Source organism: Penicillium taxi (assembly GCF_028828555.1).
Source record: "Penicillium taxi strain IBT 34144 chromosome Unknown utg000005l_segment0_segment0, whole genome shotgun sequence".
Taxonomy (NCBI): Eukaryota; Fungi; Ascomycota; class Eurotiomycetes; order Eurotiales; family Aspergillaceae; genus Penicillium; species Penicillium taxi.
The window spans coordinates 1,975,119-1,989,870 of NW_026643207.1; the positions used below are offsets into that span (position 1 = coordinate 1,975,119).

Here is a 14,752-nt window from a genome sequence, read left to right on the forward strand (position 1 = left end):
TAAATCTCAGTTATCGGGGGGTTATTTCGTCTTTTGAATGCTGGTGTTAGTGACTTTTTCAGCTGTCTGTTTTGCGGCGCCTGCTTTTGATTCCACTTGAGTTTACTCCGTCCTCATAGCCATTCCACTCCGTGTATATTTTAAATAACTCGGTGCTTGTATAGCTCTTTTCTAATTGAACGGTTCCATGCATTATCATACCCACTTTCCACCTATTTGTACTTGGTTTCATTCACATAAATAATAATCATGCCATAAGATTATCCCCTCGAGGGCCCCTAACTTATGTGGTACCACCGCACTAAAGATTACTCCGGGGTAATTTACGCGGGGAATACAGAGGTGAGAGTAGTGATCATATGATCTCGATTTAGTCGAGGGTATTTTGAGCATTGTACACTGAATAAAGCACGCAACACACGCTTGTCTGGAAGGGTTAATAGAGAACCTTGAAAGTAAACTGGATAAAATAAGAGAAAGAGTAAAAAAACACCATTTCCACCGGCGCCCGAGAATAGTAGACATGACCATTGTCTGGAAAATGAGGAAAAATGGCGTGACGGGAATCAGGACGGTCATATCTGCGTGCCGAGCGGCATAATCCAATGAGATCGTAAAGATACTGATGGCCGATATGAAGCATACGAAAATGAAAACCTCGTCGTCAACCTACTCAGCGAGACGCGCATAGGTAATAAGCTGGCGAATGATGTTTGGATCCATATTCGGAAGCAGTAAAGCGCCAAGCAGGCTCTCTTTGCGAGGAACAATTCCGGAAGGAAGGCGAAGAGGAGAGATGTTGTCGACTTGCTTGGATTTCTCGGCGAGTCGACGCAGGATGGCCAGTCCACGATGGATGATTGAGCCGTACGCGAGGGCTTCGGCCTCGGCCTGTGACCGTTGGCGCATCTGATTGATTTGTGGGATGCGCTCAGTGCACAACAGACAAGAGAGTCGAAGAAGATGGATGGCAAATCCATCAACAGACCCTAGCCACAACTTTGCCAGATGACCGTCTGCAAACGTAGTCAGAACGTCAGCGGCAAGCAAGCCCTGCATGAGGAAGACTTTTCGCGCATCGGTGACTGCCAGTTGTTTTCTTTCAGGGACACAGCAGATGGCAAGACCGAACGCGCGGGTGAGTAGATCAGGTTGGGGAGGAGCAGATCCATCTCCGGAGAAGATAGCACTAAGGTAAATCCGGTTCGGGTCATCTCTCGCCAGCAACTTGGCGAGACCGTCTGCGGCAGACGGCGTGTATCGATGAACTGCGGGATTATACATAGTAAACATCACTTGGTCCGGCTTCAAGATGGGCCCAGGCATCGGAGCGAATGCAAGCAGGAAATTCAATAGACTCAATGCTTCCTCCTTGCCGGGTATTTGCATGAGATGGGCCAGATTTCCCATAAAGACCACTGCATCCTTCATGAAATCCAGCGTATTTTGATTCGTGCGCAGGAACCTGTCGCGCGTTCCAATACAGCGGAAGACATCGGCAAACATCTGGGTCACTGGTGAAATTCCCAGGATAGGGAAGTTTGCCTCACTAAATGAAAAGTTCCGAAGAATAGTTGTGATGCATATCAATCGATCGACGGCTCGGTCAAGATTGTAGGCCACACTCGCAAATTCATGAACGTCGACAAGAGATGTGAACTCAGCCTGACAGCCCCGCGTTACTTCCTCATATGTCTGCAATTGCATGACATCAGACACCACCGGAATATGCTCCATGAGATAATCGGTCTGGTCCTGGGCGCAATCAACCAAGCTTTCCACCAGGTCATCGCAGTTCTCGAGTGAAAGCTGTACAGCCGGCTCAACGGAGAGAGTGGTGAGAGTATCCAGCGCAACCCGAATTTCACCCTGAATTCCAGACTTGAGGCCCATTGTGAGTGCGTGAATATCTATCACACCCAGCTCTCCGAAACTCGGTACAGATGGTTTCAATCGTGTGATATCCTCTCCAAGCTGGAACATTTCATCTACCAGTATGGGACCATGTGGACGTGGCTCTGAGAGTACCATGGGTGTGAATGGGTCCTCAATAGGTTTCTTCACAAATCGCTCAACCTTTTGTTCAATGGTGCCTGGTTGCTGGACGGGGGGTGCAGTGATCGGCTTCACTTGTGGTGAAGGTGCTGCAAATTGCCCTGAGAGGTCGGTTGGCGGTACCGAAGGCTGTGATTGGCGAGAGACACTCAAACGATGTACGGGCTGGGGAGGTCTGCTCTGGCTTCGGACTTGTGTGGGTGTTGCAAATCCGTTTAGTTGAGCGGGGTGAGACTGATTAGGGACAGAAACGTTGTTCTGAGGAGAAAGGGCGAGCGGTTGAGGTTGTTCAAAATTTTGACCGGGTTTTACGGATGGCGACTGGTACTGGAGGAGAGATGGGTCGCTTGGCTGGCGCGAAATTCCACCTTGTTGTTGTTGTTGTTGTTGCTGTTGTTGCTGTTGTTGCTGTTGTTGCTGTTGTTGCTGTTGTTGTTGTTGTTGCTGTTGCTGTTGCTGTTGCTGTTGCTGCTGTTGCTGCTGTTGCTGTTGCTGCTGCTGCTGCATCTCGGCCATTTGCTTCTGTTGAGACGAAATGAATGCCTGCTCATATGGACCCAGATTCCGTTGGTGGTGTTCTCGAAGCTCTTGAGCTGCCATTGGAAATTGCACCTGGGCAAACTGGAGTTGTTGTGCGACTGCCGGCCACAGATTCGATGCCGTGACTTTCTTCGAGCCTCCCATCTTTATCACGGAACCATATAATTGGATCAAATTGATCGGGCGGCCGCAGACAATCGGATTCAGATCCAATGGAAGATTACGCGCCATCATGAATTTTTGCAGTGAGCGCACGAAGCCGTCCGGATTGCTAGGCTTCGCCATGTTCGCTTGCATCTGGCGGATCGCAGCCATCTGTTGAGGGTTGGCCATAGAGTTCATACCGGCAACCGGTCGTCCAGCCATTTGCCCGTTGACATTCATTTGTCGGTTTTGGTTTTGCTGTACTTGCATTGCATGTAGTCTCTGCTGTTGAGCTGCTAGGGCCTGATGATACGCCGGGGTTACTTGTTGTTGCTGTCCATTGAACTGCGCCTGCATGGATGGTTGCTGGGCTGCCGATGAAATCCCAATGACATGCTGGAGACCTGAGTGACCCGGCTGGAACTGGGCGCCCATACCCTGGGGAAAGCCCTGGCCTGGCATGAAGTTGTTGTTCTGTGGGGTATTCACGCGGCTACTGTGATCTGATTGGGAAGGCGACATGTGGCCACCAACTTGAGGAGAGAAAGGACTCGGGGACGCGGTACCCATGCGAACGCTCTGTTGGTCGAATTCGTTCATAATAGGCGACTGAGTTACATTTGGTGATGCTCCTTGTTGGAGATGCTGATATGGAGTGGGGTGTTGAGAGAACTGTGGCGTCCCATTCGACGGACCTTGATAACCAGGGAAAGGCATCTGAGGGGTTTGAGATCGTGATCCCGGCATGCCGCCAGGTGCAGGCCGCGGTGACATGGGCATGCCATCTTCTGGACGAGCACGCTTGGATGGGATCACTGAGTTAGAATTGTGAAATCCTGGCGAGGCATTCCGCGGCATTCCATTGAACATGCGCTGGAATTGGTTGGGATCCTGGGGGGTAGGAGAGGTGTGCAAGAAAGCACTAGAGGGGTCGATAGTTGATGGATTGAAAGCCCCATTATCCTGGCCAGGGAGGCTCGAGGCGTCGGTGAGCCAGGCGTTCATGTCGTAAGATTCTTACCAGCCCATCTGCTGTGAGAAATTTGGTCAGCCACGATCCATCTCTGTGGCGCGTCATCAACGCGATTGCAGTCTGAATCTGAGATCAACCCTAAAGATAGTCTTCCATAAGGTCCAATGGGTTTGTTTGCGAACGCGTAGGGTGGAGCTTTTTATAGCGCGCTTGGTCGCGACATGTTTTGAGGGGGATCTCAGAAGAAGGGTAGAGAGACCACACCAACAAAAAATAGAAATAAAACAAAAAAGGGAAACAAAATGTATGGACGCGATGACAAAAGTATACATACCAAGAAGGCTGGATTAACCTGAATTCCGTGCGAACGGATAACTAAGGCCGGGTTCCGGAATTAGCTGGGGGGATCGAAGAACGAGGTTAAGGAGACGTGTGGGTGGTCACGTGTGTATGGCCTGAGGCCACCAAAGGTTGGAAGGGGAGAGAGATAGAAAGATGTGGGGGAGTGTATGGAAAGAGTGTGGCAGGAAAGGGTAAGAACAAATCACAGGGCGTAAAAAGGGACTGCTGATCTAAGTCAAGATGACTTCGGCCCGAAAAACCATAAGGAGATAAAAAAGGGACTGTAGGGGGGAAGTGCGTAAGGTGTGGACTCCCGAGGGGGAAAAGGAAACGTAGGTGGGTAGCCAGAGTTCAAGGATAAAAGAAAACCAAGGTATAAAAAAAGCAAAGCAAAAGCAAAATGATACTTACATATGGACAAAGTAGAGAGCTTTGGTTGGAAGTGGAAGTGGAGGCAAAGAATGGTAAAATGGTAAGGAGGAAAAATACTGAAGGCTGAGAATTTCAGCCTTGTGTTCTGTTTCCGTCTCAGTACCACATGTTTTTTCATACATCAACCATTCCTTTTCTTTTCCTCTTTCATTTAGAAGGTATGTAAAATAAGTAAATTCTTTCTTGTTATTCTTTTTTTCTTTGATTTTTTTTTTTCCAAATTCCAGTTTTGTTGGATGTCCGGGGTTCGAGATTAGCCATATTTAGTGTCGCGGGTCTCGGCTTTGCGGGGCTCTCTCTCTTCAACCACCATTAAAGGAGAGACTTTGAGACAAAAAAAAAAACATGAGAACTTTGGGAGTTGAAATTGTTTTGATGAGTGGAGAGATAAAAAGGAAGAAAGAGAAAGAAAAAAAAAGAGGACCCTTTAGTTCGACATTAAAGGCGAAGATCCATTCCAACGGTCTTCGCCTAGTCTGGTTAGTCTATATACTCCCGGATAGTGGGCACAGTGTCTAGGTGGGCGCACGATTTCAATCCCATGAATACAAAGCAGAATAATATACTGAAGCTCATAAGAGCGGAGAGAAAAGAGAAAAATATGGGAATAATGAAAAATGGGAAAATGGGAAAATGGGAAAAAATGGGAAAAAGACCCAGGATCCGACATGATGGGTGTTTGGAGTTCCTTATATAAAACCCAGGCTAGTGTCTGATATGACGCCCAATCAACGAAACCACCAGAAAGAAAAAAGGAAAGAAAAAAAGGGCTGAACCTGACATGATGACAGGAAGATGTTCGTCTTGTGCAAGGATCCGACTCGATGATTCTGTACCTGTCCCACCTAGCCGCGGTCTGATCCACTGCCATGATTGGTGCCGAACTTGGGAAGTTCGAGTCCAAGGCGGGAATAAAAATCATCTTTTAAGTATGCAGATTGTCTGAACTGGTATTTACTTCGTCGTAAGCCATAGGTCTGGCCCTGGAGACTAGTTAACTGCCACCTGGGCAGCTAGCTAACTATCCAGTGCCTAATTAGGAACAGCCTCATTGTGACGACTTGACCTGCCCAGATGAGCCTAACTGAGGCTAATTCGCTGAATACCTGAAGTTATAAACCGTAATATGGAGTTTCCAAATCGACCAAAGAGTACAGAGTACTCCAGGGCTGTAAATTTTGTCCTTCCTGCTTGGCACGAAGTGGAGCTACTATGTGGTGTCTGTTTACAACCGTGGAAGTTTCAGCACAATTTATCATGAAGAAATTCCAAGGTTGACATATAATATCATGGGTATTTCAGAATCATCCCAGGGCTACATACAGCTTTTGACAACTATTAGATATCTACGACTTTTCTTTAACTACAGAGTAGTCGAGTACGGTAAACATTGAAGTGCCTTAGCGCGGTTGCACACATCACGTGACCATGTAAGCTCTCACTTCCCCGATTCCAGAGCTCTCTAATGACCACATTCCCGAACAACTTCGCCTTACCAATTTCTTCCACGAACATCCATCGAAGCATATTACCATCTTCCTCTCTGATTATCATTCTCTCTTGATCACCACCAGCTCTCAATATGGCAGACGTCGCCGTGGAGAGCCCGGCCAACATCGTCACGCCTCTTTCCAAGCACAACGCTCTGGACGCCATCACCAATCTTGACTCTGTGGAAGGAACTGGTGCTGATGACAATGATGAATATGCTACCCTCAAGCGGTTACAGAGACACCTAGAGTACGTCAATCTAGAAATGACCAAGAGCAGCGACTAATGCCTCCTAGATATATCCAGCTGCAGGAAGAATACATCAAGGATGAGCAAAGGTACATTCATAACATCCCCAGTATCCATAGACTTGAGTTACTAATTATTGGGATCGATGTAGGAGCTTGAAGAGAGAGCTGGTTCGGGCACAAGAGGAGATCAAGCGGATACAGAGTGTGCCACTCGTTATTGGGCAGTTCATGGAGGCCATCGATCAGAAGTGAGATCTAAATGCTTTGAGTTGTGGAATAGAGAGAGCTCTGGCTAACTTAGTCTAGTACTGGTATCGTACAAAGCTCGACCGGATCGAATTACGTTGTCCGTGTCTTGTCGACACTCGATCGCGAGAAGCTGAAGCCATCATCCTCCGTTGCCCTTCACAGACACTCTAATGCCCTGGTCGACATTCTTCCCCCAGAGGCTGACTCCTCCATTGCCATGCTGGCCGACAATGAGAAGCCAGATGTGACCTATGCTGATGTCGGTGGATTGGACATGCAGAAGCAGGAGATTCGGGAAGCGGTTGAGCTGCCATTGACGCATTTTGACCTCTACAGACAGATCGGTGCGTCCACGAATTTTCTTTCTCCCTCGTACTAGTGCTAATCTCAAGTAGGTATTGACCCTCCCCGTGGCGTCTTGCTCTACGGTCCCCCTGGAACCGGTAAGACCATGTTGGTCAAGGCCGTGGCCAACAGCACAACCGCCAGCTTCATCCGCGTGAACGGCTCAGAGTTTGTGCAAAAGTACTTGGGTGAAGGTCCTCGCATGGTTCGTGACGTGTTCCGGATGGCACGCGAGAACTCTCCTGCGATCATTTTCATTGACGAGATTGACGCAATCGCCACCAAGCGTTTCGACGCCCAGACCGGTGCTGACCGCGAAGTCCAGCGTATTCTGCTGGAGCTGCTGAATCAGATGGATGGTTTCGAGCAGACTAGCAACGTCAAGGTCATCATGGCCACTAACCGTGCAGACACTTTGGATCCAGCTCTGCTGCGTCCTGGTCGTCTGGATCGTAAGATTGAGTTCCCTAATCTGAAGGATCGACGCGAGCGCCGTCTGATCTTCAGTACTATTGCATCGAAGATGTCGCTGTCCCCTGAAGTGGACCTTGATTCTTTGATTGTGCGCAACGACCCGTTGTCGGGTGCGGTAATTGCTGCGATCATGCAAGAGGCGGGTCTGCGAGCCGTCCGTAAGAACCGATATAACATCATCCAGTCCGACCTCGAGGATGCCTATGCTGCTCAGGTGAAGAGTGGCCACGAGGATGACAGGTATGTCTCATTTTTCCTCCTAATTAATTTCATATGCATGTTACTGACTCGTTTACTTTTCAACAGACTCGACTTCTACAGGTAAAGCACCTCTATTGGTTTTTGGGTTTTCGTGGGTGGCCTCTTCGTTGTACGATCAATACTCTGTGAAACTTGAGTATCATAGATGATCAATTTGACGTGGATAACAATGCAAGACGTGCCTCATATTATACCACGTAAAACTCCTAAATGTCGAGTAGCTAAGATGGACATGTTTCCGCTTGGTAATCAAACCTTGGAAAGGTACGGAGTACAAAGTAACTATTTATGGTTCGCGATTCCAAGTTTCATGTTTTCGGGGTTACCGCTTTACCGTACTGTGTAATATCAAAAGCTATTCAGTCGGAATATTCCGTTAGATGGTGAATTGTGATACTTAAAATTCCACATACCTAGGACGACGGTAAACCAAGAAAAGGGCCTTGCCACCTTGTTTATCTCCTGCATCTGCCTAGTACAGCTGTTTTGCGCTAGTGAGCGCCAAGGCAACCACCTGCATTCAGTACACTGAGACCCAAATTCCAGAATACTGAGTAGAGTAGATAATTTATAAAAACAATTTGATAGTACACAAATATTTGAAGCTTCTAAATCATAAACATGCTATATTGAAAGGGTAAGGAAAACGGGGGAATGTTTGGAAGCGTAACACACCGCCGGCCCAGCTGATTCCGGTAATGACGCACTCCCGTCACGTTATGCCGATCGCCAGGCTCCGCCCCCAGTTCTTGTCTTATCTTCCTTCTTCTTCCTTCATCCCTCTACACCACCTTTCCCCACCCGTACTTCATCACACAATGAAGTCCTTCACTCTTCTGACAGCCCTGCTGCTGTCCTCTGCCTCTGCTGAGGTCCACAAACTCAAGTTAAAGAAGGTTCCCGCCCATGAACGCCTTGTAAGTGATTCCCCAACCCCAGCCATCAGGTCCCCTCTAACCATTTTCGATCGCAGGATATCAACGACATTCAATCACACATCCAAGCTCTCGGTCAGAAGTACATGGGTACTCAGCATGAGAGTGAATTTCAAGATACTACTTTCAAGTCTACCTTGGCTCATGACGTCCTCGTGGACAACTTCTTGAACGCCCAATGTAAGTATTTCGAATCCCTCTCAGTAATGGAGTAACGTTACTGATCCTTTCAGACTTCTCCGAAATCACCATCGGTTCCCCTCCTCAGACCTTCAAGGTCGTCCTTGACACAGGGAGCTCTAACTTGTGGGTTCCCAGCTCTGGCTGTACCTCCATCGCTTGCTACCTCCACAGCAAGTTCGATTCATCCGCATCCAGCTCCTTCAAGGAGAACGGCACTGAGTTCGCGATCCAGTATGGTTCGGGTAGCCTGAGCGGCTTTGTCTCTCAGGACACCGTCACCATTGGCGACCTCGAAATTAAGAAGCAGGACTTTGCCGAGGCCACTAACGAGCCTGGTCTGGCCTTTGCCTTCGGTCGTTTCGATGGTATCCTGGGTCTTGGATACGACACAATCTCCGTTAACAACATCGTTCCCCCCTTTTACAACATGCTCAACCAGGGCCTGCTGGATGAGCCTGTGTTTGCTTTCTACCTCGGCGATGCTAACAAAGAGGGTGATAACTCCGAGGCTACCTTTGGTGGCATTGATAAGAGTCACTACACCGGCGAGCTTATCAAGATTCCCCTCCGTCGCAAGGCCTACTGGGAGGTTGAATTCAACGCTATCGCTCTTGGTGACAACGTTGCTGAGCTCGAGAACACCGGTGTCATTCTTGACACCGGCACCTCTCTTATTGCCCTTCCCTCCACCCTTGCTGAGTTGCTCAACAAGGAGATCGGCGCTACCAAGGGCTGGACCGGCCAGTACACTGTGGACTGTGCTACCCTTGACAGTCTCCCCGATCTTACCTTGACCCTTAGCGGTTACAACTTCACCATCGGCCCCCATGACTACATCCTTGAAGCTCAGGGATCGTGCATCAGCAGCTTTATGGGTATGGACTTCCCTGAGCCTACTGGCCCCCTTGCCATCCTCGGTGACGCGTTCCTCCGAAAGTGGTACAGTGTCTACGACCTCGGCAACAACGCCGTTGGCCTGGCCAAGGCGAAATAAGTTTGTAATCAGGCCCAGTTGTTTCTTGGTAAAGCTACCACCAAGCTGGAATTCCGAGATTAGGAAAGGTTTCGCACATGCGGATTGGCGGGTACTCTTTTGCTTTCCTTTTTTTCTGCTAATGCCCAATCCATACTACCATTGATTAAATGTTTGAGGTTAATTTCCTCAGGACTAGCTTGCTGATTGTATTGCAAACTACTTGTGTATGTATTTACTTATTTAGTTGAGGCTGAAATCAATTTGTGTCTCTTACTTTTTTTTTTTTTTTTTTTTTGGCTTGGGTGTGCGCTCATTGCGCAAGATCTAAATGATACGAATATCGAGGCGTATTAAAGTACTACATAGGAGAAGCATTTGCCCTGCATGTCACAGCATATACGGATACTTGAAGCACCTTGTATAGTTAGCTAATTGGCTGAAAAGCTTCTATGGATCCGATCAAGCCAATCATGGCTGATTCCCTGCAAGGAATTTATACTGGTTGGAGCATCAATGGATAGCTTAGCTTGCTACTTACTGTACGCAACATTTCAACTTCCAACTTCCAAGTCAAACTTCAAAATTGTACTAGCCAGTGGACAAAGTAATATATCCTTCAGAGGTACTTTCGTTGAATGTCAGAGTAATACTTCCAAGTTTACCCAGAAAGGCGGTGAGTGAGTGTAGGCAAGCTCCAAGTGAACCTCCCCGCTCAAATTTGACGAACTTACTATATCTTCATCACAACCTACAACCTTTCAAAACACTTCATTGCTCTCAAACCAAACCTCAGTACCTGACATGTGCATTCAAGCTACAATTTACTGACTTCGCCACTCCTATTCCAATTCCCGCATTTTCTTTTATCCCCACCGCCGTGGCAATTCAAATCACCAGACAAGCTTCAACTCTCTCATTTCTCATTTCACACAACTCGAGTGCATTGAGTCTTTCTTTCTTAAAAGAAATCTTGTCTTTTTACCCTAACTTCCACCTCTTCAAACCCCCACCCTCCAAGTCCATTCAGTCACGCGCTCGTGTCCGGGCATGGCACGATAGTCGCGATAAATTCTACCCTGCTCTTGCTGTCGCTCAGATCGGAGGTAGCCAACACGAGATTGGAATTAAACACCTATTTCACTCGGGGTGAGGGTTTTATCGCCAGTGGGCGATCTGGGATCAGTCATGCTTCTCCGTTTGCCGCACGGCCTTCATTACCCGATCACCGTCACGTCCTTTATCAAGAGTGCGGGTGATGAGGTTTCGCAGAATGAGGCTATCTTCTGGTACAGTTACCGTTCAACTACCGACGAGATTGATGGGCTAGGAAACAGAGTTGATGTGGAGCGCAAGTATCCAGCTCGTTTTGAATCGCCTGTCGATGGAATAATCGAGGAATGGAAAGTCTCCAGGTGGGACGTTATCACAGGACCGTATGTGTTACCTTGTTGCTATTAGGGGGTATCTTTTTCGCTAACAATTAATACAGTGTCGATCTTGTGGAGATCACTGAGCCATGTTCACACGAGGTGCAATTTGGCGGAATGTGTGCCGAATGTGGCAAGGATATGACTGGGTAAGACCACTACGAACTCGACCACGATCATGGCGAATATCAAATGCTGACACGTTTTTTCTATAGCTTTACCTACAATACGCAAATCCAAGATGCTATGCGCGCCCCGATTCAAATGTCCCACGACAACACTACACTCACAGTCAGCGCAAAGGAAGCTTCCAGAGTGGAGGAGGATGCCAAGCGCCGTCTCCTGGCATCTCGGCGCCTATCACTTGTGGTGGATCTCGATCAGACCATTATTCATGCTACCGTTGACCCGACTGTTGGTGAATGGAAGGAGGACAAGGAAAATCCTAACTATGAGGCTCTTCGCGATGTCCGACAGTTCCAACTCATTGACGATGGACCTGGAATGCACGGGTGCTGGTACTACATTAAGCTGCGACCTGGATTGGAGGAATTCTTACGCGAGGTGGCGCAGCTTTATGAACTACACATCTACACTATGGGTACCCGAGCCTACGCTCAGAACATTGCCGATATCATTGATCCAACCCGGGAGCTCTTTGGAGATCGCATTCTCAGTCGCGATGAGAGTGGCAGTCTGACCGCCAAGAATCTGCAACGACTATTCCCAGTCGACACCAAGATGGTGGTTATCATGGATGATCGCGGTGACGTGTGGCGGTGGAATGCCAATCTCATTAAAGTCACCCCATACGACTTCTTCGTTGGAATCGGAGATATCAATTCCAGTTTTTTGCCCGAGAAGCAAGAATTGCCTAGCGCAGACGATGTTACAAAGAAGGAAAAGGACCAGAAACCCGACAAGCCTCAAAAGAAAGAAACAGGCTCCGAAGTTTCAGCACTGGAGCAACTTGTGACCATGGGCGGTGGTGACAACCCGAAACTACTTCTGGAACAGACCAGCGCGCAAGAGGAAAAGATTATGCAGCAGGTAGAAGACCGTCCATTGCTTCAGAAGCAGAAGCTTTTGGATGCAGAAGATGACGCATTGGCCTCAACTAGTGATTCAACTGACAGCATTGAAGAGTTTGAACCCTCCAAAAACCGTCACCACCTCCTTGAAGATAATGACCGAGAACTCTACCACCTGCGCGAACGACTTGAGAATGTGCACAGTCAATTTTTTGACCAATACGACCAACAAAGCCGCAAGATCGGCGGTCGTGTGGCAACCTTGCGCGGCGAAAAGGCGTCTAAAGATCGAGACGTTGATTTGAAGTTTGTGCCCGATGTCAAGGACATTATGCCTGCAATCAAGCGTGAAGTTCTCGGCAAGGTGGTCTTGATCTTCTCGGGTGTTCTTCCTCTGGGCACAGATACCCAGAATGCCGACATCTCGCTGTGGGCGAAAAGTTTCGGTGCGACTATTGCTTCGAAGATCAGTACCCGAACCACTCACCTGGTGGCTGGACGGAACCGAACCGCTAAGGTGCGCGAAGCTACCAGGTATCCGAATCTCAAGATCGTCACTACCCAGTGGCTTCTAGACTCTCTCACAAACTGGCGTCTCATGGACGAAGAACCATACCTGCTCACCGTACACCCCGACGACCGCGGTGAGCCCATTTCCCCATCCCAAGTAAACATGGAAAGCTCTTACCTGTCATCTTCTGAAGAGGGCGATACGGAGTCAGACGCTTTGTTCGATGATGCTGGTCTTGATGCGACGTCACCTATCGGATACGATGCTAAAGAGCAAGCGGAGGTTCACGATGAGCTGAAAGACTTCCTCGGAAGTGACGACGAAAGCGAGAGTGACAATGAGAGCACGATCGACCCAGACGAGGAGACAAAGAAGCGTAAGCGCGGTGCAACCTCTAATGGCGATGGTTCAGCTGAATATGACCCTGATGACGAAGATATGGGCTCGCGACTTTCACAGCGGATCAAGCGATCATACGAGCGCAGCACAAGTCTTCGAGAAGTCGCTTCAGCCAACAGTGCCGGAACCGCCCAGTCGTTTGATGAATCTGCCGCGACATCGCAAGCTGATATGGACTCTGAAACTGATATGACAGGCGCAGTCAACTACGATGTTGATGACGAGGACGAATTAGAACGAGAGATGCTCGCAGCATTCGAGGACGGCGGTGGATCCGATGAGGGTGGAACTAGGACTGCCGAGGGTGGATCTAATGAGGGTGAGGATGAACAAGGGGATGGAGATGAAGAGAGTGGTTATTAACAAGCCCCTCTTCCTTCTCTTTTAACCATTCTCTCTCCTATTTGGCCATTTCACGAGGTTCATTCTATCTTGGCATACAGCGACGGAGTTTGTCGGTATCTTTTTGAAGAGCCATTGGAATTTGGTTGACGTTGCTTCCGTTTCAATTTTATTTCCACGCATTAGGCGTGCTTGAGGTATTCTTACAAGATATCTTTAAAAATCAAATCAAATCAAAAATTAAAGAAAAATAAAGCTCTCCTTTTTTGTAGATGGAGGTTCCAATGTTGATAGCCTCCTTGTAGTGCTTCAATTCCATCTAAAACATTGATATCCAACTCGCTGCCAAATCAGTACATCAACGCACATCCCATGCCAAACAAGTAGTGGTATACGCAAAAATAAAAACAAAACCAAAAATAAAAACAAAACAAATAAGAAATAGAAACCAGTAAATCGTAAACAGTCAAATAATTCATAAAAATCAATGATAAAAGTCCCGATGAACCTGCCAAGACATAACCATCATCCAAACATAAAAGACTGTATTGAGAATCTCAAAAGCGAATGCAGTTTTCCAGCAATTACCTGCAACAAGATATAATTAGTTAGAGACTCAAAGAGTAGACATTGAGCTATTGAAAGTTCACCAACTTACAGATTGTGCTCTGCGTCAACCAAGCCAACGTATCGATATTATTCCCCCGCGATACATTCTCCACAACATAGATCTGGCAATTATCATTGACATTGCCCTTGATACTATAGAGTTGCAATGCAGTCTCAATAAGACCGGTCAACCATAGCACAAAGAGAATGAAGCTGCCCAGAATCAGAATGCCTGGTAGAAGGAAGTGGCGCGCGATTAGGGTTAGGACTAGGAAGACGAAGAAGACGCCCAGAGCACTTGTCACGACCATGAATGGGAAGAGCCTAGCGGTAGGATTGTTAGTGTAAGCTGTATTGATGTTTATAGGAACTATTTGTTGACACTCACCATATGATACCTAGGTTCATTTGTGTTTGCACAACCATAAACCAGGCAAAGATCCCGAGACATGTTGCTGAGCCTGCTAGGACGACTATCAACCAGACATTCAGCTGGATTTCAGGCCAGTGGTAGCTTTGGTGTATGCGCTGTTTTAAGCGTCTTTCGACGCGCCGTTCTACCGTTGGCATTTTGTTGTTGTGGTAGTCGGATCGTATACAAGGTGTTGGAGGTTGCTACTGCGGCCGATTTAACTTGGTCCTTGAAGCTCTGGTCATAGAGGACTTGAATCAAGGTGTGCGCGCGTCTGTCTGGGTTCTGCTTTTGTGATTTAGGGCTGTTACGAGGCTGTGAATTCGTCGAGCGCAATGTTGGGTGAGGCGGGCGATAAGGATCTGGACGT

General features: G+C 47.9%; 5 protein-coding genes across 5 annotated transcripts; 3 read left to right on the forward strand and 2 right to left on the reverse strand.

The window, feature by feature from the left end:
- Positions 1-669: 669 nt before the first annotated feature.
- On the reverse strand, positions 670-3,744 carry N7495_008070 (putative ARID/BRIGHT domain protein (SWI1); the record flags this gene model as incomplete). The annotated part of the gene is made up of 1 exon (XM_057210721.1): positions 670-3,744. The coding sequence occupies one exon, from the start codon at positions 3,742-3,744 to the stop codon at positions 670-672; it is 3,075 nt and encodes a 1,024-aa protein (XP_057060264.1).
- Positions 3,745-6,068: 2,324 nt separating this feature from the next.
- Positions 6,069-7,621, forward strand: rpt3 (proteasome regulatory particle base subunit RPT3; the record flags this gene model as incomplete). The annotated part of the gene is made up of 6 exons (XM_057210722.1): positions 6,069-6,226; positions 6,274-6,315; positions 6,378-6,476; positions 6,535-6,821; positions 6,873-7,536; positions 7,603-7,621. 6 exons carry the CDS (start codon positions 6,069-6,071, stop codon positions 7,619-7,621), a joined length of 1,269 nt encoding a protein of 422 aa, XP_057060265.1.
- A 754-nt stretch (positions 7,622-8,375) lies between these two features.
- On the forward strand, positions 8,376-9,669 carry N7495_008072 (uncharacterized protein; the record flags this gene model as incomplete). The annotated part of the gene is made up of 3 exons (XM_057210723.1): positions 8,376-8,474; positions 8,531-8,672; positions 8,726-9,669. The coding sequence occupies 3 exons, from the start codon at positions 8,376-8,378 to the stop codon at positions 9,667-9,669; spliced, it is 1,185 nt and encodes a 394-aa protein (XP_057060266.1).
- Positions 9,670-10,836: 1,167 nt separating this feature from the next.
- Positions 10,837-13,382, forward strand: fcpA (protein-serine/threonine phosphatase; the record flags this gene model as incomplete). Its single annotated transcript, XM_057210724.1, has 3 exons — positions 10,837-11,084; positions 11,141-11,227; positions 11,294-13,382. The coding sequence occupies 3 exons, from the start codon at positions 10,837-10,839 to the stop codon at positions 13,380-13,382; spliced, it is 2,424 nt and encodes an 807-aa protein (XP_057060267.1).
- Positions 13,383-13,845: 463 nt separating this feature from the next.
- On the reverse strand, positions 13,846-14,540 carry N7495_008074 (uncharacterized protein; the record flags this gene model as incomplete). The annotated part of the gene is made up of 3 exons (XM_057210725.1): positions 13,846-13,949; positions 14,020-14,319; positions 14,369-14,540. The coding sequence occupies 3 exons, from the start codon at positions 14,538-14,540 to the stop codon at positions 13,846-13,848; spliced, it is 576 nt and encodes a 191-aa protein (XP_057060268.1).
- Positions 14,541-14,752: the final 212 nt, after the last annotated feature.